The following is a 19,929-nucleotide window of genomic DNA, read 5'->3' as shown; positions in this document are numbered from 1 at the left end:
TGAAAACCAATAGGCTTCATCATCTTATGACCTTAAACACTGTGTATAAATTTAATGTCAATCGGATGTTAACTTTAGCCTCTAGAGCATCCACAAGATTTTTTGAAGCTTTTGAATCAAAAGGCTTCTTCGTCTCAAGACCTTAAACACTGTGTATAAATTTAAAGTCAATCAGATATTAACTTTAGCTTGTGGACGCCGGACCGACGGGGGCGACGACACGTGGTCGTATAAAAATTTGTAAACCTTTCAAAATAAGTAACCTGTATTATCACCTGCAGACATTTTTTTTTTATCAGTTTTGAATATCAACAAATGATCTAGAGTGAAATATTGAATATTTGGAACATTGGGCATTCACTAAAATAAACTGGCCAAACCTTTCCTACTAAACAAGACAAATTTAGTAAATCTCTCCATTGTAACTTGTATTATATCACCTGTATTCAGCCTACAGATCAATGTTTATAAATACTGTAGACACTCTGTATATATTACATATATAAACAATAAAGAAGTAGATACAAAATTTGTATTCAATGTATCAACTCTATATATTCTTTACTTGCTGTTTTATAATAAATTTTACATTAATATACTATAAATAATTAATTTACGCATTATTTTGTCACAAATTTTTCAGCTATTTAAATAGGAATTATCTCTTCTGTCAATTTAATAAATTTAATTAATTTTTAGTGATATTCCTAATAAAATAAATATCACATTATCAGAAAACCCCAAATATTGACCTATTAATTGCATATTTTGCTGCTAAATTTAAAAGCTCTTCAATTATGTATCACTTGTAAATTGAAATTTAAACATGTGTGTCTAAGCAATGAATTCACACATACCAGTTTGTCTAAACTGTATTTTCCCTATTTAACTGCATAGCCAAATCAAACTTTGACCAGCAAAGATCTTCAAGTACTAGTTTCTCATTAAAGCATTAGACTTAGTACCGGGGAAATCATGTTTTTAAGGTGTTCCTTCCGGTCCACATGCATTTGGACCCCAAATCCATCAGTCAATAATATTTATACATAATCCAATCATAATCACATATTTTTCTTAACAAGCACATGTTTTTCTCATAAATCCCAAATTTGGCGGCACCCCAGTCTAACTTCAGGTGCAGATTAATAATAGTGTAAAAAATATTATGCATGATATATATATGTATACATCAATCCCATATCGCCATCTTTTTACATATGCTCATGTGGTTATTGCATATCATGCGGGTTATTAGATTCAAAAGCGATAGTAAACAATGTTTATTTAAATCAGACCTCATGTTGTGTCTATCATGTTTGACACCTCAAAACATCAGAGGTCTTGCTTATGGTAGATTGATGGTGTAAACTAAATTCAAATATATGTTTACCCTTCACAAAAACAGCTGTGTTTGTACTCTAAAAAACTATTTGATCTATTTTGTTACACGTTTGTACATCACCTGTATCTATTCACACACTTAAAATCTATTCAACAGCATTTTGACACTTCATTATTCTAGTGCAAATCTAATATTTCTATTCCACGTTGTGTTTTTTCCTCTCCTATTATTTACCAAGTTGCCAATAATGATTTTACTTGGTGTGTTTTGGATAAATATAGATTACATCATAGGAAATATAGATTACATCACAGGAAAAAATTTAAATATGGACAATAATATGCTATAGTCAACTGGAAAGATTGTATATACCGGTAATAACTCTTAGGCAGTGATTGATTCATAATGATCATCTTAATTCATAGTAAATTTAGGATGACTTATTTTAATCTCTAGGACACTGTCATGGAAGATTTTTCAGAATCAGATGCCATAGACATAGATCAACAATAAAAGATGTTGTTCATCAAGTATGTCTACATCATACATATCATCAATTTTGTACTAATACAAGGACACAGATGTGGATTCAGATATTAATATGTTGCATAAATCAAATTTGGAGATTCTGAGCTGTTTCGGAACACTAAGTTCCCTTATTTAGGCTGATTAGTCCAGTGATCAGTTTATAATCTTGGCATCTACCAGAGAAGTATCTTAAAAGGGCACACCAGTCATCCTTTTGATAAGGTATATTTATCCAAGACACACCCACGTATAAATATAAATTGACCAACTCAGACACAAGGATTTTCTTATTTTTTCTCATGCTATGGGGGAAATGAAAAAAAAATATACCCGAACTAAAACTACTAAAGTTCAAGGACAAACTGGTCATATTTCTCATTAACTTCTCTATTGGTCACAGAACTATACAAACAAAAATAACACACACTCCTAGTGTTAACTTTCAATGGCATATGACTTGTTTACAATCAGACCATCTGAATAACACATGACCAGACAGTTCAATCATATTTTGCATACTATATGTAGACAATCTTTTTTACTTTTCTATTTGCAAGAAAAACTGATCTGGGCACTCAACTGACTTAAAGTAACCATTGCTTGACTCAAAATAACAATATTGTTTACTTTTCCAATCACAAGAAAAAATGGTCTTGTCACTCAACTGACACATAAAATCACATAAAAATATCTTGAAATCTTTTGTAACATTATTGGTTTGAAAATACCTTCCTGTTGAAAAATTCTCAAACACATTACAAAAAGCATAAAAATGTGTGTATAGGTGATTTTTGATATTAAATAGCATCTTCATCTTTTGTCACAAAAATACACTGAATTTTATTTCTTACCTCTGTCACTGCTGACCGTCTGCGCTGATGTCTTTCTGTCCGCGCCGCCTGTTCTTCATGTCTTTTATCCTTTAAAGCACTGGGTTTCCTAACAAACTTTTTCACTGAATCTTTCATTGAAATTTGTCTGCGTTGCCAAAGTTTCAAAAACCTTGTATGTAGAAACTTCAGCATCGGAGTCACACTATTACTCTGTATTAATGGTTAAGTTTTTGACATGGAGTAATTTCACCGTCAACAACTTTACGAATTTTAATCATCCTCAGAAATTTTCTTACCACCACTATGACAATAAATTAAAAATTCAAACTTAAAAAAAAAAAGAATCAAATAAAAGGTTTATCCATTCTTTCTTTCAAACTTATTTTGTTTATCAGATTTTTTTTCAAAAACTATGAAAAATCTGTTGAAATTCACCACAAAAAAAAATAAGAAAATTGTTTAACCCGTTTTCATTATAAGGGTTTTAAGAATCTTACAGGCAAAAATTTCATTTTATTTTCTGTAATTATTCATGCCAATAAAACTCAATGTAAATTGAAATATGCATCTGTTGTATTCAAATATTAATTTAACAATCACTATGTAAATACTCCAAAATTGTGATTCCAACGCCTTTCACAAATCACACCATGCATTAAAGAATTTCAGAACTTATCTAATTTTGTATAAAAGCCCAGTATTTAACGTAACTCAGAAGAGTAACACAGTAACGAATTGTTCCAACTTTTCTACAAACACTTGCCTTTCATAATTCAGTTATCAGCTACCAAAACTCATTTCCTTTTCACAAACGATCTCAACACATTGTCTGTTATAGTGAAGTATCGTGTAATCATGTTAATAGTAATGCCTTTTCAATCATACACCTCTGGCTAGCTAGCTTATACTGATATATATATATATATATAAAACGTCTGTAGTTGATACATGTAGCACTATCTATACATGTGGTATCAAATAAAACTGTCTAATTGCAAGAACATCCGAACTTCAACATGACAACTATTTTATACCACATATTTCTTCAATCATTTTACACACCTTACAAATTCATTAGCATCTTACCGAAATGGACCATTCCACAACACAGTTTCTAATTAAGTTTTCTTCAAGTTTATAATGAACAAGAAGAGTGACAGCTAACTTGCCTCCCTATATCATAATTTTTTATAAAAACACCAGAACTTTTCAAAATCAAAAATAACAGAATGTGTTTTCATTATCTAAAAATATAAATAAATGATGACACATAACAATCTTTATACAAAGGCATCATTAGTAATCGATCATTTGTGCACAATGCGCAACAACAAAATTAATAATAGATTTCAACCATATCAAAAACAGCTTCTTGGTTGTTTTTTTTTAAATTTCAATCTGCAAATCACCAACAGAAACAACAATTCTATATAGATTTTTTTCCAAAAAAAACCAACTTGGCAATTGATCCTTTGTGCATAATTCATTATATCAACCAACACGACGATATCAAAATCTGTTTTTTTCAAAAGAACACATTTATTTTCTTGCATCGATTTACAGTAATGATTTTATGATGGAGGTTGCACAGTGTAATTGAATATTGCCACTACAGACACGCTACTTCATCAAGCCGGCTATAAAACAATGGCCAGAATAATTAATAAACCACAAAACTACTTTTGCACTGAATCCCCTGTTAATGCATCATTAATCTTTTTATTCACAGGATGATTTGTAAATTTGTCAATAGGCGTAACTCTTTTATCAATTATTAATCATAAATACTCAATCAGAATATAATCCCATTTTTTATTTTCTACTGGCATTTTGACTAATAGATTTACAATTGACACCAAGTTTAGAATTTAATGCGTTGATTCCTAATTTTTATCTGCTTAAACAATAAAAACTATTAGCGTCTCTTAATTATAAAACTAATAAAATTCAGAATACAAAAGTGTTTATGGAAACATATTTAACTTTCAGGAAATTATACATACATACTTAAACAGATGTCTTCCTGTCATTAGCTTCCAGCTACTTACGGACCTTTTAGTACGAGAGTTGTTGTCGTTTTCCCCGACATACTTAAACAAAGCAAACTCCTAAACATAAATTTCATGAACTCACTCTCCAAATAAAGCATTGATAATCCACATGTATAAGACATTAAACTCAACCTTCCATCCATCTTAAAATTGATGTGAAATGATTGTATGTGATAAAAGTTCCTTACACTCCTACACAAAAAAAACCTCAAAAAAAGAAACAACCCTCAGTAAAACAGTGTCTTGTACACAAATCTAAGAAGATCAAGTAACTTCATCACAGTAAATTCAATTTTTTCCATAAAAAACATGCCATACCTCAAATCTAAGAAGATCAAGTAACTTCATCACAGTAAATTCAATTTTTTCCATAAAAAACATGCCATACCTCAACGATCTGTGTTATAGTGTACCCTACGATAGTAAGTAACCTAATAGCATCACAACGGCTTTTAGTCTTCAGTTTACTCTCACCATCGGTACCAAATATCAACACAAATTAAATTACTATCATTAGTAACCAATAATATTAGTTACTATATCTACCACATCATAAATATTATAAGCTAATGGTAAATCAACAAATTCTACGGGTATTATAGATTATAACAGATAATTCACATAGACCCATTACCAGATAATGAAAGCAGACCACATATTTTTTACAAAATTAACCCTGTGAAGGTTAAAGGAATCTGACTAAAAGAAAATCTTGTGTCTGAAGACACCATGCATAGAAATCGTGATGACATATTTTTCTTTGGCAGCTGTTTAAACTTGATATTGCTCTGGCATCCAAATTTTAGAAACTATCAGTTAATACCTCCTGCATTTCAACGAAAACTATTTTAGTGGGTCTGACAGTTTTTTCAATAAAGTCTCACTTTTTTCACAATACAAGCATTATAGACAATTGTTACATTTTGTTCAAATACTAACCACTAAGCAAATAGTCAACTGTAGAAAATTCAACTCAACAATATCTTCATGTCACCATTCCAAAATTCTAACACCAATTAACATACATGTTTATCTTACTCCAATTTTTTTAGTACAAACGCGCTCATATATACAGACAGAAGAGGTGTTTTCCTAAATCAAAAAGAAGGTATGCCCTGTTCAATGAATAAATATTGAGAGAACAAAACAAATCTGATTGGGTAAGACAAAACTCTTTCTATGTGGTATGAATAATACAACATGTATACTAATATTTGTGACTGTCGTTTGTCTGTTTGTCTGTCTGTCTGTTCAAGGTTGGCAGCTACACTAGGGCTGTCCCAAGACTGAAATTCGAAGTATAGGGGTAGCTCGGACCAGGGAGTAACATAGGCTAGGTGGCCTTGAACCACAACGTTTCCAGTTTTGGGGTTACAGACACAACCCAGACAGTGCCATATTATCCGCTAGCGTAACATAATGATATCAACTCAAAACCAAAAGTGACCTCATTTCTTGTAGGGAAAATCATTACTACTACAAATTATAAATGACATGAACATGCCGAGCTTACTCTGTTGTGGGAGAAAAAATAACTACATAAGCCAGGCATACCCAGACCTACCCTCCAGAACACCCCTGGATATAATGTAGTGATTAAATTTAAGTTTATGTTGAAATGAAAATTTGATGAATGTCTCTTTAACCCTTTCAATGCTAGACGTAAATCCACTGCCTGTGCTAGACCCTTTTTTGAGGAAAAAAGGGAGGTTGGAACTGAATGCCAAGCAGTACTTATGGAAGCTTTTATGAAAAATCTTTTTGTCTGTTGGGATGGGCATGAGGTTGGGCTAAGAGGAAAAAATAGAATTTTGGAAATTTGCATACTAATGTAGTCACGTGATGTCATGGCGGCCATTTTGGATTTCTCATTTCTCACTAAAGCTAACACGAAAACGAATTTTTCTCCATGAAATACTTAAAAGATATTGTTTTTTTCACTGGATTTTGATAAAGATATATAAAATGAACAAAAATATCAATAGCAGCCATGAGCAATGCCGCCACGAACACGCGCATCACGTCTCCCTCTGCCATGACCACGTGCAGATTGCAATACCTTGTTTTTACTTTCACTTTCATCCACATTAGATCTACACGTTCGGGACTCAGGAATTGCCTACGTCTTTTACGATCCAACAGGCCAGCATTATTATCATCATCAGAATTATTGTCAGAATCTACTGCAGACACAGGGCTATCGTGTTCACATTGGGCTTGTTCATCATGCACGGGACACATAGCTAGCCATGGGCGGAACGTCGCGCAACAAATCACACACTTCATAATACCAATCCCTGTCCTGACTACTATCATTATCAAGTAACTGGAAACGAATTATGTGTATCACCCGCCTCGAAATTGTCCACGTGTTGGTCAGCAAGACGTCATTCACGACTTCGTCGAGAGTGCATCGTCTACGTTGTCACTATGCACTCCGGCATTTTACGGTTTGCCGCTTTGAAACACGTGGAAATATGTTCGAGTGTATAGAAAATACAATAGATGGCACTTGCAGTTACGGTACTAATTTTAGCGAGGGCTTTACTGAGTACACGGTAATACCGGGTATGCGCATTCTACCGACATTTTATAATACCTGGTACTACCGGGTATACGCAGTGAAAGGGTTAAGTAGCATCACTAGACAGTTTAGCCGTATCTTGACATTCAAGATAAATGATACATAAAAGTTGTATAAAGGTGTACTAATGGATAATTCTTCTCAGTATGTTCAAGTATAGCTGAGATGATTCATGATCACTATAGGTAAAATTACCTATATAAGATCTGAGTTACAGATAGCACTGCTGTGAGAGACCTATAGAATAACTCTTATCACACAGTGAACTTCTTCATTTTATCATATAAGTAACCTTTGAAAATAACATAACAAAATGTAAAGCATAGATCAAATCTAGAAGGTTGAATATTATATTATAGATATTAGAAGGTCAAGATTTTTCTGAAAGATCAAAAGTTTACGAGTACACACTTTGTTTCTCTCGATGTCGAATTTATTAACTTAAGTACCTACTTGTAAGGTAAATACAAATGAAATCTTTAAAACTATTTTGACATTTCAAGCTAATTTATATATTTTAACATACATCAAACAACACGGACTAATCCATCGATACAAATCAACGTATGTATGCTTTATCTTTTCATCTTTTTAACGAAATCCAAAAGGATGATTCAATAGGAAGCGTGTTTATTTGTATCTTGTCTTGCTGATAGAAATCCAATTAATTACATTTCAAAACATTAAATTAATTGATAACTAAAACCAATAATCAGCTAAGAGATTATTTTCCAATTGAAATCATGTTCAGATTTAATTTGTTCCATGGTGGTAACTTTGATATTTAATACAGAGATCAAAAAGAGATTATATACATATCTACTAACCTAGTTAATATGGAAATATGCCAACAGACATTGATTATATACTTACTTACATACACATAAAAAAAAAGAAATCGCAAAAACATTTAAAGAAGGGCTACTTTTTGGCTTTTGAACTAATCACAAAATTTCTCAGAAGTCTCCAATGATCACATTTATAATTTTTGAACCTCAAAAATATTTTGGTAACTCAGATTTTAACCGAATGATTTATATTATATCCAAGACCCCAGTTTGTTGAAAGATAAATGTCATGGTTCAATACTTGTCAATTCGACAACCCTCTCTCTCCCAAATCAAATCCCCAGTTTATTGCAAGACAAACATTCATCCTCTAATACTTTGTGGCACTTTTCACACTTAACAGTTGTGAAAATCTTGAAATCACATGCATGTATTAGTGGAATTTCAACAGGTATCCATATCCTGCATTTGATAATTTCTCATTAATTTATGAACAATAAAAATAATATAACCAAGTCATTATGCAATAGACCAAGGCTCTTATTTCAGTCATATTTTCTAGCATTGAAACTTCTTTGTAAATATTTTTGGTAAATCTGGTGTTAATAAAATAAATGAACATGGTTTGCCAGGCAATGAAACATACGCCCACAGTTGCTATGTCATCTGAGCAGACCACCAAGGTAGTGGCAGCGCCAAGGGGGGCTAAATGCCCCCCCCCCCATAAATCCGGTCTGCCCTCTGTTTGCCCCCCCCCCCCCCAGTAATTTTATAAAATAAAAAAAAGTATTTGCGGTACGTTTCGGTAATCAATACCTTCTATGGTGAATAAATCCCACATCCCCACTCAGATATATAGACTTGCATGTTGTAGAGCATTTCCGACCGTCAATTTTTCAAAATTTTCTTGGGGAGGTTCCCAATACCCCCACAAGGACTCGCTACTCTGGCGCTCATAAGGGGAATTTGTTAACGTTCGTTCATTTGACATTTTGTTCTCTGGTCTGATAAACTAGTAATCAGGCGACGGTCGGTATCTGGTCAGATCTATTTATCTTGACGGTCGGTGCCTGACTGAATACTGTCAGACAGCATTTCCGGCAGTCTATTTTTCGATATTTTCTGGGGGAGGTCCCCCATACCCTCCGTAAGGACTCCATACTTTGACACTTATGAGTGGGCTTCGTCTCAAGTCCATTCGTTTGACACTTTAACTCAACGATCAGTGCCTGAAATACTGCCTTTGCCCCCTTAACCTTGGACTTTGCCCCTCCAACCACCGACGGCTGGCGCCGCCACTGCACCAAGGTCAAATTATGATTCTTTAGTTAAATAAGAAACAAAATATTTATACTGTATAATTTTATTGGCACATTAACATAATCAGGGGAAATAAAGCTGTAAAAATTCCATAAGCTTTTTCGTTTCATGTAATTTAAACAATGCATATGAGTTTCATGCAGATCGATCGATAAGTTTTGTTGCCAGCGTGTTGGTGCAAAGACTTTAACTCTAAAATTAATTAATGTAAATTTGTTGAAATTCAATTTGTTTATTCTTTACATTAATTTAAACACTGGTATGAATTTCAAGTAGAGCATCTGACTTGTCATCAAAGTGTTCAGAATACAAAGTGAACAAGAGCCATCACTTAGTGCTGTGCTTCACTTGCATAAGTACTTCAGAAATGTGAGAGAGAGAGAGAGAGAGAAATGGGGTTTAACGTCCACTCGACACAAACTAGGTCATTCCGGAACTAACATATGGTTCAATTTTATTTTTATAATTTGCTTGCCCCTAGGGGTCTTTAGCAGTGGGAGGAAACCGGAGGGCCTGGAGAAAACCCACGAGGTTGGACAGGCGACCCTACTCCTTGTCACGTACCACCGGGGAATCGAAACCCCGCCAGTTGACTCAATGACAGACCGTATGATACAGCGCGCGCGTGCTAACCATTCGGCCATCCAACCCCCCGCCATATCTTAGTGTCTGTGCTTTACTTGCATACTTCAGAAATGTAAACTCATATATACTCGAATTGATTATTTAACATTTAATTAGGAAAATCAGAATATCAAACTATGGTTAATCTCCCAACTTCGATTCAATCAGATAAAAACGAGACAAATCAACAGATTTTATTGGAGGTTATTGTTGGTACCAGCTTCATTTGGATCTGATGATAAATGTAGTATGAAGATTGCTTACAAGATTTTGTGGGCATCGGACAAATGGAAAGACAGACAGACAGCAATGATACTTATTTATCTTGTTCGAAATCTGTATGGATACAGTCATAATTCTCTGATAGCTTAAATTACTATTGTCTGTTAACTCCCGTTTGTTTGTGCGTGTGTATGTGTGTGTAAAGTGGAATCTTCCAGCATATCATATTAGAAGCATTCATGTGCATAAACTATTGTAGGCATAGTGATTGCTGTTCCAGTTCCACGATCTTATATAAAGAAGACCTTTTCAGTTCTTCATGCTTTAAGTACTACAGATATTGTTTATGATTCTATGAATATATCAGAAGTATGTTATAAACTTATAGCAGCCATCTTTTTTTGATCATCATTTGTATTCCTATTCAACCACGCTTACCGTATATTTCTATTTCACTTCTTCTCAAATTTTCAGACTTAACTAAATATGTTCAATTAATAAAGTCCCACACTCATAAACCAATTTCCACCTAACTGGCAGACGTTGGTTATGATATTGTTGAATATGGTTAAATTCAGATTACATGCAAAATAGGGATTGTTTCAGATTGAAAACATTGTTTGATGATAAATTAATCAAGAATTCAATAACTTGGGATTGCTTTATCTAACTACAAACTTAACACAGAACATATTAAAGCATAACATATAAACAGACAACCGACTAAACTATTGTAACAAACATTTAAGTCTAAGCAAGCTACTAATGTCTACATCTACCACATTAACAAGAAATCTAGATTCTAGGCTTACAGATAGTTTGGTACGAACGATTTGATTGATATTTCGGCTCTTACAAATAATCATTGAGCTAAACAATGGTTAATTTCAGCTTTCAATCAACCATTTTTCAGTCAATCTAATTAAGATCACTTCCAACACAACAGAATTTTTAGTCTTCTGATTGGATATAGGTTTAAAAAAAAAATTAACCCATTTCTTCTTTTCTTAAGCATGAATTTTTTATATATTTGTTTTGTATTTAAAAAGACCATAATATCACATTCTCATTTTATTCATATTATTAAAGATCACACTACTTTTTCTTCTGACAATCTTTAAGTCAACTATATTGTTCAAAGAATTACTAAAACCAACCTTTCTCTAATATCATTCAAATCTCGTAATTATATATATTCATGTCAAGTTTAGTCAGTGTGTATAAATTATAGACTTACCTTTATATGGTTCAATATTATCACTACAAAACCTTTATTTTACAATAGATCTATATGTGTTTTCAACTAAATTAATGGAGTTAAAATAAGCTACTCTGTAAAAATATTCCCTCAAAAATTCAAAAAAAAAGTTAAAAGTGGGAATGAATTAAAAAATAAAAAAACGTGATAAAAAATAGTTTAAAATTTCGAGAAGAACATCATTCTAGACAACAATTCAGCAAAAATGGAAATTTATTATGCTGAAAGAATCATGGGAAAGTTGTGTTAGATAGTACAAATAGAAAGTACCGCAACAGTACATCTTTAAAATTTGGTTCTTTTATAAATTTAATTGTGAAAATTTTGTTCCAATATGCAAAATTTATTTCCTAAAGTCTATAATTTCTCATTTGAGGTATTGGCACTTAAATTTTAAAGGACAAATTAAGTTCAACCTTTCACCAGTTCACTGCTTTCTAAGCTATCAGAATGATGTTATAAATTTTAGGTGGAAAATATATAAAACTTGACATGTATATAAAGTAAAAAACATGCGATAGTTAGAAACAACGACACTTACAGCTTGACTTACTTGCGCTACTTTCTCAGACACATTCTGTTTCATATTTTGCATGTTGGGTAAGAGAAGACCTTTGGCAGTTGGAAGTACTCCATCTTTGTCTGGTGTTTTCTTGATGCTGTCACTAGCAATATTGCTTATGCTGTCCGTAAACTGTTTGGCTCGATGTTTGGCCAGTTCCGAATCACTGGAGGCAGTGTTCACAAAGTTGGACCTGATGTGGTTTCCTGTGGGACCTGGAATATCCGAATGTATCCATCGTGGAATGTAAGATATTAAAGTTCGAAACATTTTCAGAAAAACACCAACCATTTTGTTTAAATATATGAAGTATCCGAAAGGAAGAATTATTAAATGATGTTCACATAGACCAAGAAAAAGGCTGCAGTAAAAACAGACAGCAGACGACAAGTTAATATAAGAAATGTAGAATAACGGTCGTCTGCTGTAAACATTATGATATTAAGTCACCCTGAAAAATAAATCACTCCTTCAACAATTAAATATCAATCACTCAATATCTTACGAGCATTTGATCACAACGTCATATTTAATCTACATGTAGCTAAATATATGTTAGGAAAATTGTTTCATTAAACAATCTTATTATAAAATCTTCTCGCTAAATCTAACTTCAATCAGTGTCTAAGGGACGCACGACTGAAGATTTTATTACATCCTACCATGGTAAATCTGATTTATAAACTAAGATCAAAAATATCTTTTGGAACAATTTTATGAAGCAAGTGAAATAAAAATCGGAGATGTTCCCTGAAATCAAATTTTCTTAATTCTCTTCTTAGTCAAAACCAATGGATAAACATATAGGGATAAAACATGGTAAAATTAAAGCTATTATTAGATAAAAGCATTTGTCTGTTGCTCATTTCAACCAGGAAATGGTGAAAGGGGAACTCAAGCAAGGCATTCATGGAAATTCAAACTAGACATGCATAATCTAGCAAGCACAATATTTTCCCAACTTTTAACAGACAGTGTATGCCTATCATTTCACATGTGTTCTCACAGACATGCTAACTTTACCTAATTCAAAAGCCTGATATTGAATATTTCAGATTCTGTAGACTATTAAATTCTAGATATATCCTAAAACCAATTCAGAATATACAATCCGTTACAAAATGTCATTGTTGAGTTCTCTTTATAGCTAGCAAATTTAAACTTGTTAAAAGTGAACATGTTCAATAACCATGAGCAAATCTTAAAGTGTGAATTTTGGAAAATTAACTTTACAGATAAAAAGTTATTGTGCCCGCTATCAGCTAGGGCTAAGCGATATCTATCAACCGTTTCACAATTATAATGTTGTGAAATTTTGAAAAATAAAACTCTAAAACCTTTTTTAAAAAAAAAAGAAATCTCTCAAAAATCAAGAGGTTGATTACAAGGTTCCAGTGACAAGGGAAATAACCCTCAAAAGAATTGATGGGTATCTCTGAATTTCAATAGGGTTTATGTTAAAGAAGACCAACAAGTTTGAAAAAAAAAATTCATTAAAAACTCTGCCCTGTAAAATAATTAGAATAAGTTCAAAAGGTGAATGGTGGTTACAATATATGACCACTCTTCATATGGGCCAATAACATTTTTTAGTCTTTTGGAGCAAAAATTTTAGATTTTTACAGTAAATATTATGGTCATTTTTTTTATTAATGACAACAATTCAATATTAATAATATGATTACTTTATCTCTGTCAGCTGAGAAAACACAACATTCACCAAACAATAGTCTTCATATGAATGGCCAGTATTTGTCATAAGAGTAATTGCCCATTTCACCTTATTGCATTCTTAACCCAAGCCATTTATAAGAAAATGGTTTGACAGAAAATCAATCTATGAGGTATCAAGAAAAGATTATCTTACATAATGAATGCAGCTTAATTTTCCATGCGATCAGTTTGGACACCCATTGATTTTTTCCCTATCTCTGTTTGTGCATTTGAAATACAAACCACTTAAACGCGCGGATATTGAAGTTGTTTTTGGATCGGAATGATTGATCGCGATTTCAAATGTAATATCCCAATCTCTTTATCAATAGTTTTGTGATATCCATAAACCTTAAACATTGATTTCTTCTCCCCTGAAATTGTTTAATCATGGTTATCCACGACTGAAAATAATCAACTGATTTCTCATTGAGTGCTGGAATACAATGTTTGTTACCAGCTAGAAAATGAAATCATTTTAGCTTACCAACAACTGTGCTAAAATTGGCAAAATATCTAAAAGTTTGAATAATATAGTTACAATTTTTGGCTTAGTTACACTTTTAAAGATAATATTCTGATGTCAAACCACTGATTTATGTTGCATATTGAGAAAACTATATATGTTTCTTGATACAGTTCTTGCCAGGAAGATATTTTTTCGGTTGTTAATCTAATTGCAATGAGAATATAGGAGTAATTTATAATATACTTTAACAAGACATCCAGAAAACTCTTTCCATGGGCAGCATATATTAATGAAGATTAACATAAAATAAATCATGTCATATTTGAACAGAACCAAACATTTGAAATTCCATTTAAATTCAACATCCATTAGCAGGATTGTCCTTCGTGCATCCATAAAAACTTTAATTTGTAAACAATTTGTGGGGTCCACTGTTGTCTCAAGTTAATTAATTTGTATGGAGGGTTTATAACTGTTACCCTATTTTTGAAAATGTAAATATTTGTTAAATGTACATGTAATATATTTTATTGCAAGTTCTGTACAAAAGTTTTATCTCTAGTTTTAAAATTTATAGTTACATGGCAGGGGTTGATCATTGCTATGTTTGAAAATTGGGTTTTGAAAAATATGCTAGTTTTATGGCGTGGAAATTGACTTGTGGGTCCCCTGAGACATTTTTGTCAATTTTTAACTAAGAGTCCCCTATTGTACCAAACCAAAAGTGAACATAAACTAATTTACAATTTCCTTCCAATTTTGGAGGTACCAAGGTAATTTAGTATGTTTTGTAAACCCAGGTAAGTACATGTAATAACTAAGACTTTACCATTTATACTTTCACCAGCATAATATCAGTGGTAGGGGAGGATACATGTACTTTAAATAATCTGCCAGGAACATGCACCAATAAATAAAGGGATCATAGGGTGGATGAATAGATAAATAGATCAACAAACTAGACCTGTGACATAGCTATGGGGTTTCACCAATGTCCTTTAACCATAAGCATATATCTTTCCCTAACAACACAAATCCAGAAATATCAGTTAAATTTTTAAATTTAATACTCTTAAAATCAGAGAGATCAGAAAAGAAATTTGTTGACACTATTGTTTCATAATTGCTTTATATATCTATCAAAATGACAAAAAATCGAAAGCAAAATTTGTAAAAACTGTATTTTATGTCAAAATAACGTTTCTTCTGATGAAGACAAACCATACCAATCGCAAAATATATTGATGAAACTCATTAATTACTTGCACAAGTATCTTTTTATGAAGCAATAAGAAATCAAATTGTTTATCATTCTGTATGATCTAAGCAGAAAATGTTCATTATCAAACTTGGTATAGTTTCATCACCTTCCTCAATTAAAAGCAAGTCTCAGCCAATCAAAATGCTTATCTCTGCTTAGCCTACACAGTAAGTAGAAAATGCTCATTATCGAATCCAGTCAAAACATCCTAATAATAAATACTATACCTCACTAAGAAGCACATTCTACTTTAATTAGAAGCAGAGTTATTGTGTCCAAAAAGGTGTGAAAATGGCTATCCTCCTAGTTTAATTAGTCCCAAAAGGTGTGACGGATAATTCCACTTAAAATGATGAGATGCAGATGGAACTTCAGTCAGACCCAGTTTCCCCGATAAAATCAATGAGTGTGGACAAATCTGACCAGTTGATCCTTGAGTATATATAAAATGGAAAAAAAATAATAACTAAACAATGGTGTTTCACACTGACAATCTGTAAAACTCCAATAAAAACAAAATATTTACAGCTACCAAAAACCAGTGGGTTCTGGGAATTTAGTACAAAAACAATCCATAAATACATGTATCGATAAAAGGGAGAGAAGTCAGTTATATCTGTAGAAAAGTTAGCACTAACATCTGACTTCCTTTCTAGGAAAATTGCATTTTCGCAAAATCCAGAATATTTTTTTTCTATAGTAAGGATGCATAATAGATGTCGCATACGCATACATTTAGAACTGCATAGACATGGTTATTTAGTAACATGGCATGGAATCTGAAAGTTTGTATAGCACAGGAGTAGGATAGAGGTCTTTCACCCTGAATTAACCAGTCTCATTTGAACTAAAGGGGCCATACTATATACCGGAAAACAGCGGAAAACACAGGAAAACAGCGGAAAACACCATTTTATACTGAATACCGGAAAACACTGGAAAAACACTAAATACCGGAAAACATCCTAAATACCGGAAAACACCCTAAATAGGTAACCCGGAGCCTGGCTCTCTGTGTGCGGTTTTGGACCAAGTGAGCGCCGATGAAGGAAGGTCAAGGTCATTACGATGTTCGTTTTACAAATAGCCCCCCCCCCCAAAAAAAAAATTCCAATTTTTTTTTCTCCAAAATTTTGTTGATGCCTATTATGTTTTGAATGTTTTAAAAGACGCAATCAGTCTACCTCCATCATTGACCATATTATATTTTAATTTTTGTTTTCAGTAAATTTCAGTGTTTCAGTATTTCAGTAGATTAAACACTGCCCTCGAAGGGCCCCATTATATGCCGGTTGCGCCGGTCTCCTGATTCTTACCAGTAACGCCGGAATCAGGGTGGTACGAATTAGTGGAAGGCGCGACTAGGCCAACTCCTCCCTAGGTAACAAAAAAATCGCATCATAAAACAGCAGGTATCATCAAAAGCGAGTTAATAAATCTCTGAATAGTTCGAGTTGAAGTTCCAGGTTTATTAACCGCTATGTGTCCTAATCACCAAACGAAATGGATGCCACGCAATTCTTGGAAAGGCTGTAATCTGAAAAGTATCTATCCTTTCCAAGAGCTATCCATCTCGTTGGAAGGGCTAAAAATCTACTTGTTTCTGAGCTTACTTTCATTCCAGGATCAAATATAATCACTTGAATCATAATAATATTCAACATATGCCATCATATTCCGAGGGCCGCACACATGATTTTTTTCTGGATTACTTTTCGAGCTTTTTCCCCAACTTGTTGACCAGTTTTCCTTGAGAAAACCCCAACTTTCGCCCAATTGTCCATGAGAAAAGTACATATTCTATCTTACTACATTGACGGGAAGTGGTAAGCTGGACGTCTGTAAAAAGGGTTGATCGATAAATTTTCAAGGAAGCAATTGTTGTTTTTGTTTGTGAAATAGAGGAATCTAGCCGACGAGGCTACTTTCTCCCAGAGAACCTCCGGCAACCAATTTGTTTTATGTACTACTATCGTAATAAAACATTACTATGTTAACCACTTCCTGGTGGCTGAAGACTTACACCGAATGCATATTCGGAAAAAATGTTTTTTCCGACAATCGATATTCGAGATGTCTTCTGTTGCACAAATTATACTGCACTGTGTAAGAACTTGCCTTGCATCCTTTGATCTGAAGATTGTAGATGGAAAAGTATCATTTGCACTATTTCAAAGTAAACCTGCATTTTCGTATATCATCCCGTAATTTGTGATTAATGACAATGACTGTAGAAATAATATGGCTTGAGGAACGAGAGATCTATGTTCGTCACGTGACTGGACAATTCCACCCCCGTCCTACTCTGACGATGATCCCTCCCGGAGCGGTGCAGCGCGCTCTCTAAAAAAATCTGGGCACAGTTTAATCTTCTAAGTTTTCCGGTCGCTATTTAGTAACCCGGAGTTTGGTCCTCATGTGGTTTTGGACCAGGTCAGCGCTGATGAAATAAGTTCATTAACATACAAGCAAGCGATTGCCTACGGGTAAAGAAAAATTTCTTTTCAGATTTTTTTTTAACAATTTCTTCTCCAAAATTTCTCTCAAAAAAAATTCTAAATTTTTTTCGTGTTTTGTTCTCTGTAAAATTATTTTGTACCGAATGTTTTTTTGTAAAACCAATTTTTCGGAAAAATTGGAATTTGTTGTATTGTGACAGAAAATTTTTTTCCGTAAAAAAAAATTTGGAGAAAAAAAAAATTGGAATTTTTTTTTTTTTTGGGGGGGGGGGGGGGGGTATTTGTAAAACGAACATCATAATGACCTTGACCTACCTTCATCGGCGCTCACTTGGTCCAAAAATGCACACAGAGGGTTACCTATTTAGGGTGTTTTCCGGTATTTAGGATGTTTTCCGGTATTTAGTGTTTTTCCGGTGTTTTCCGGTATTCAGTATAAAATGATGTTTTCCGGTTGTTTTCCGGGTGTTTTCCGGTATATAGTATTGCCGAACTAAAGTTCATTGGGTAAAATAAAATGGGCTGCTGGATTGGATAAAAAATAATGTCCTAAAACAATAAATGAACCGTGGCCTAACCTAAGAGACAGTCTGCTACTGGCTGCACATAATGTTTTTGTACTTTTTTTGCTTTCTAAAGACCATATGGACTGCAATTATTCATTTAAGTGTTGGTGTGAATTCATAAACATTGTTTATCATCTGCACTGGTCTGGTAGTTACCTACACCTAGCTACATGTATTACTAGTAGTCTATAAAATTAGCTGTTAAGCAGATTTTCTCTTCTGTATCACCTCTGCTAGACCACCTGATTAGTTGAAATTTTCAGCCTACGAGATTTACTGGTGTCCTCCCAAAACAAAATTAGCTGTTAATTAACCAGATTTCCTCTTCTATATAACCTCTGCTAGACCACCCAATTAGTTGAAATTTTCAGCCAACAAGATTTATTAGTATCTTCCCAAAACTTCGGGGTGATGATGAAATCGCAGGATTCGGCACTCAAAACGGAATTTGGCATCTCAAAAAGAAAAAGACGGAAAAGCCAATATTTGCTGATATTAAACAAAAACACAAAACAATTTTGTATTTATCCAAGTATTTCATCTTTTTATTCATAAAAATCGAAAATATTGAACAATATTGCATGGTTTTATTACTATTTTAGTATTTAGTAAAAGCTACTTTCATTTCATCATTTTGGAATCATAAATGTACTCGAAACGAAAACCTGTCTTCAATTTATCCCTAATAATACAATTACTCTGTAGTTGAATTTAATACTGTAATGTATATCTATATGTCTGAAAAACTTTCGTTATTTTATAAAAGTTAAAATTGTTTCATTTACTTCTTTTTTACTGCCGGGCTCATGTTTCACCATGTGACATCGCAAATATGCCATTGTCTTGTGAATCCAGCCTTTATTCCCGTAGAAACAGTAGTAACTACAGAATTTGTCTGGATAAATCGCAACTAAAACCAGCAGTCGACAAAAATGGCTTTGTCTGCTGAAAAGATGAAACAAGCTCACAAGGTGTAGTTTTCCGTTATTTAATTCAGTAAACCGGTTTGAAAAATAACCAGTCATTGAACATTAAAAGTCATTCACTATTTAATATTTGTTATCATTGGATTAAAATAACCAGTTTTGTAATAAAACGCATTTTACGATGTTTTATTCATTTATTCATAAAATAGCATTTTATCTGGGAAAAACAGAATATGGTCAGTTCAAACGGAAAATAACGGAATTCAAAATACTTAAAACGGAATTTGCCATTTTCTGAAACGGAAAATCATCACCCCTTAGCCATATCTTAGAAACGTTAAAACAACAATATTTATGGTTTGCTAAATAATAGAACAGTCCGACAGAAATACAAGATATATCATTTATTGATATTGTTGATAA

General features: G+C 33.1%; 1 protein-coding gene across 1 annotated transcript in view; it reads right to left on the bottom strand.

The window, feature by feature from the left end:
* The window catches only part of LOC126831546 (potassium voltage-gated channel subfamily H member 7), a 130,312-nt gene that overhangs the window by 27,774 nt on the left and 82,609 nt on the right, over positions 1 to 19,929 (bottom strand). The window contains exon 7 of the mRNA XM_056103200.1: positions 12,104 to 12,327. Within this exon, the coding sequence (XP_055959175.1) occupies positions 12,104 to 12,327 (224 nt within the window). The remainder of the gene's footprint in view (positions 1 to 12,103; positions 12,328 to 19,929) is intronic.

This window comes from Patella vulgata, chromosome 9 (genome assembly GCF_932274485.2).
Source record: "Patella vulgata chromosome 9, xgPatVulg1.2, whole genome shotgun sequence".
Lineage (NCBI taxonomy): Eukaryota > Metazoa > Mollusca > Gastropoda > Patellidae > Patella > Patella vulgata.
The sequence above is the reverse complement of the archived record's forward strand: the minus strand, read 5'-3'. Positions and strand labels throughout refer to the sequence as shown.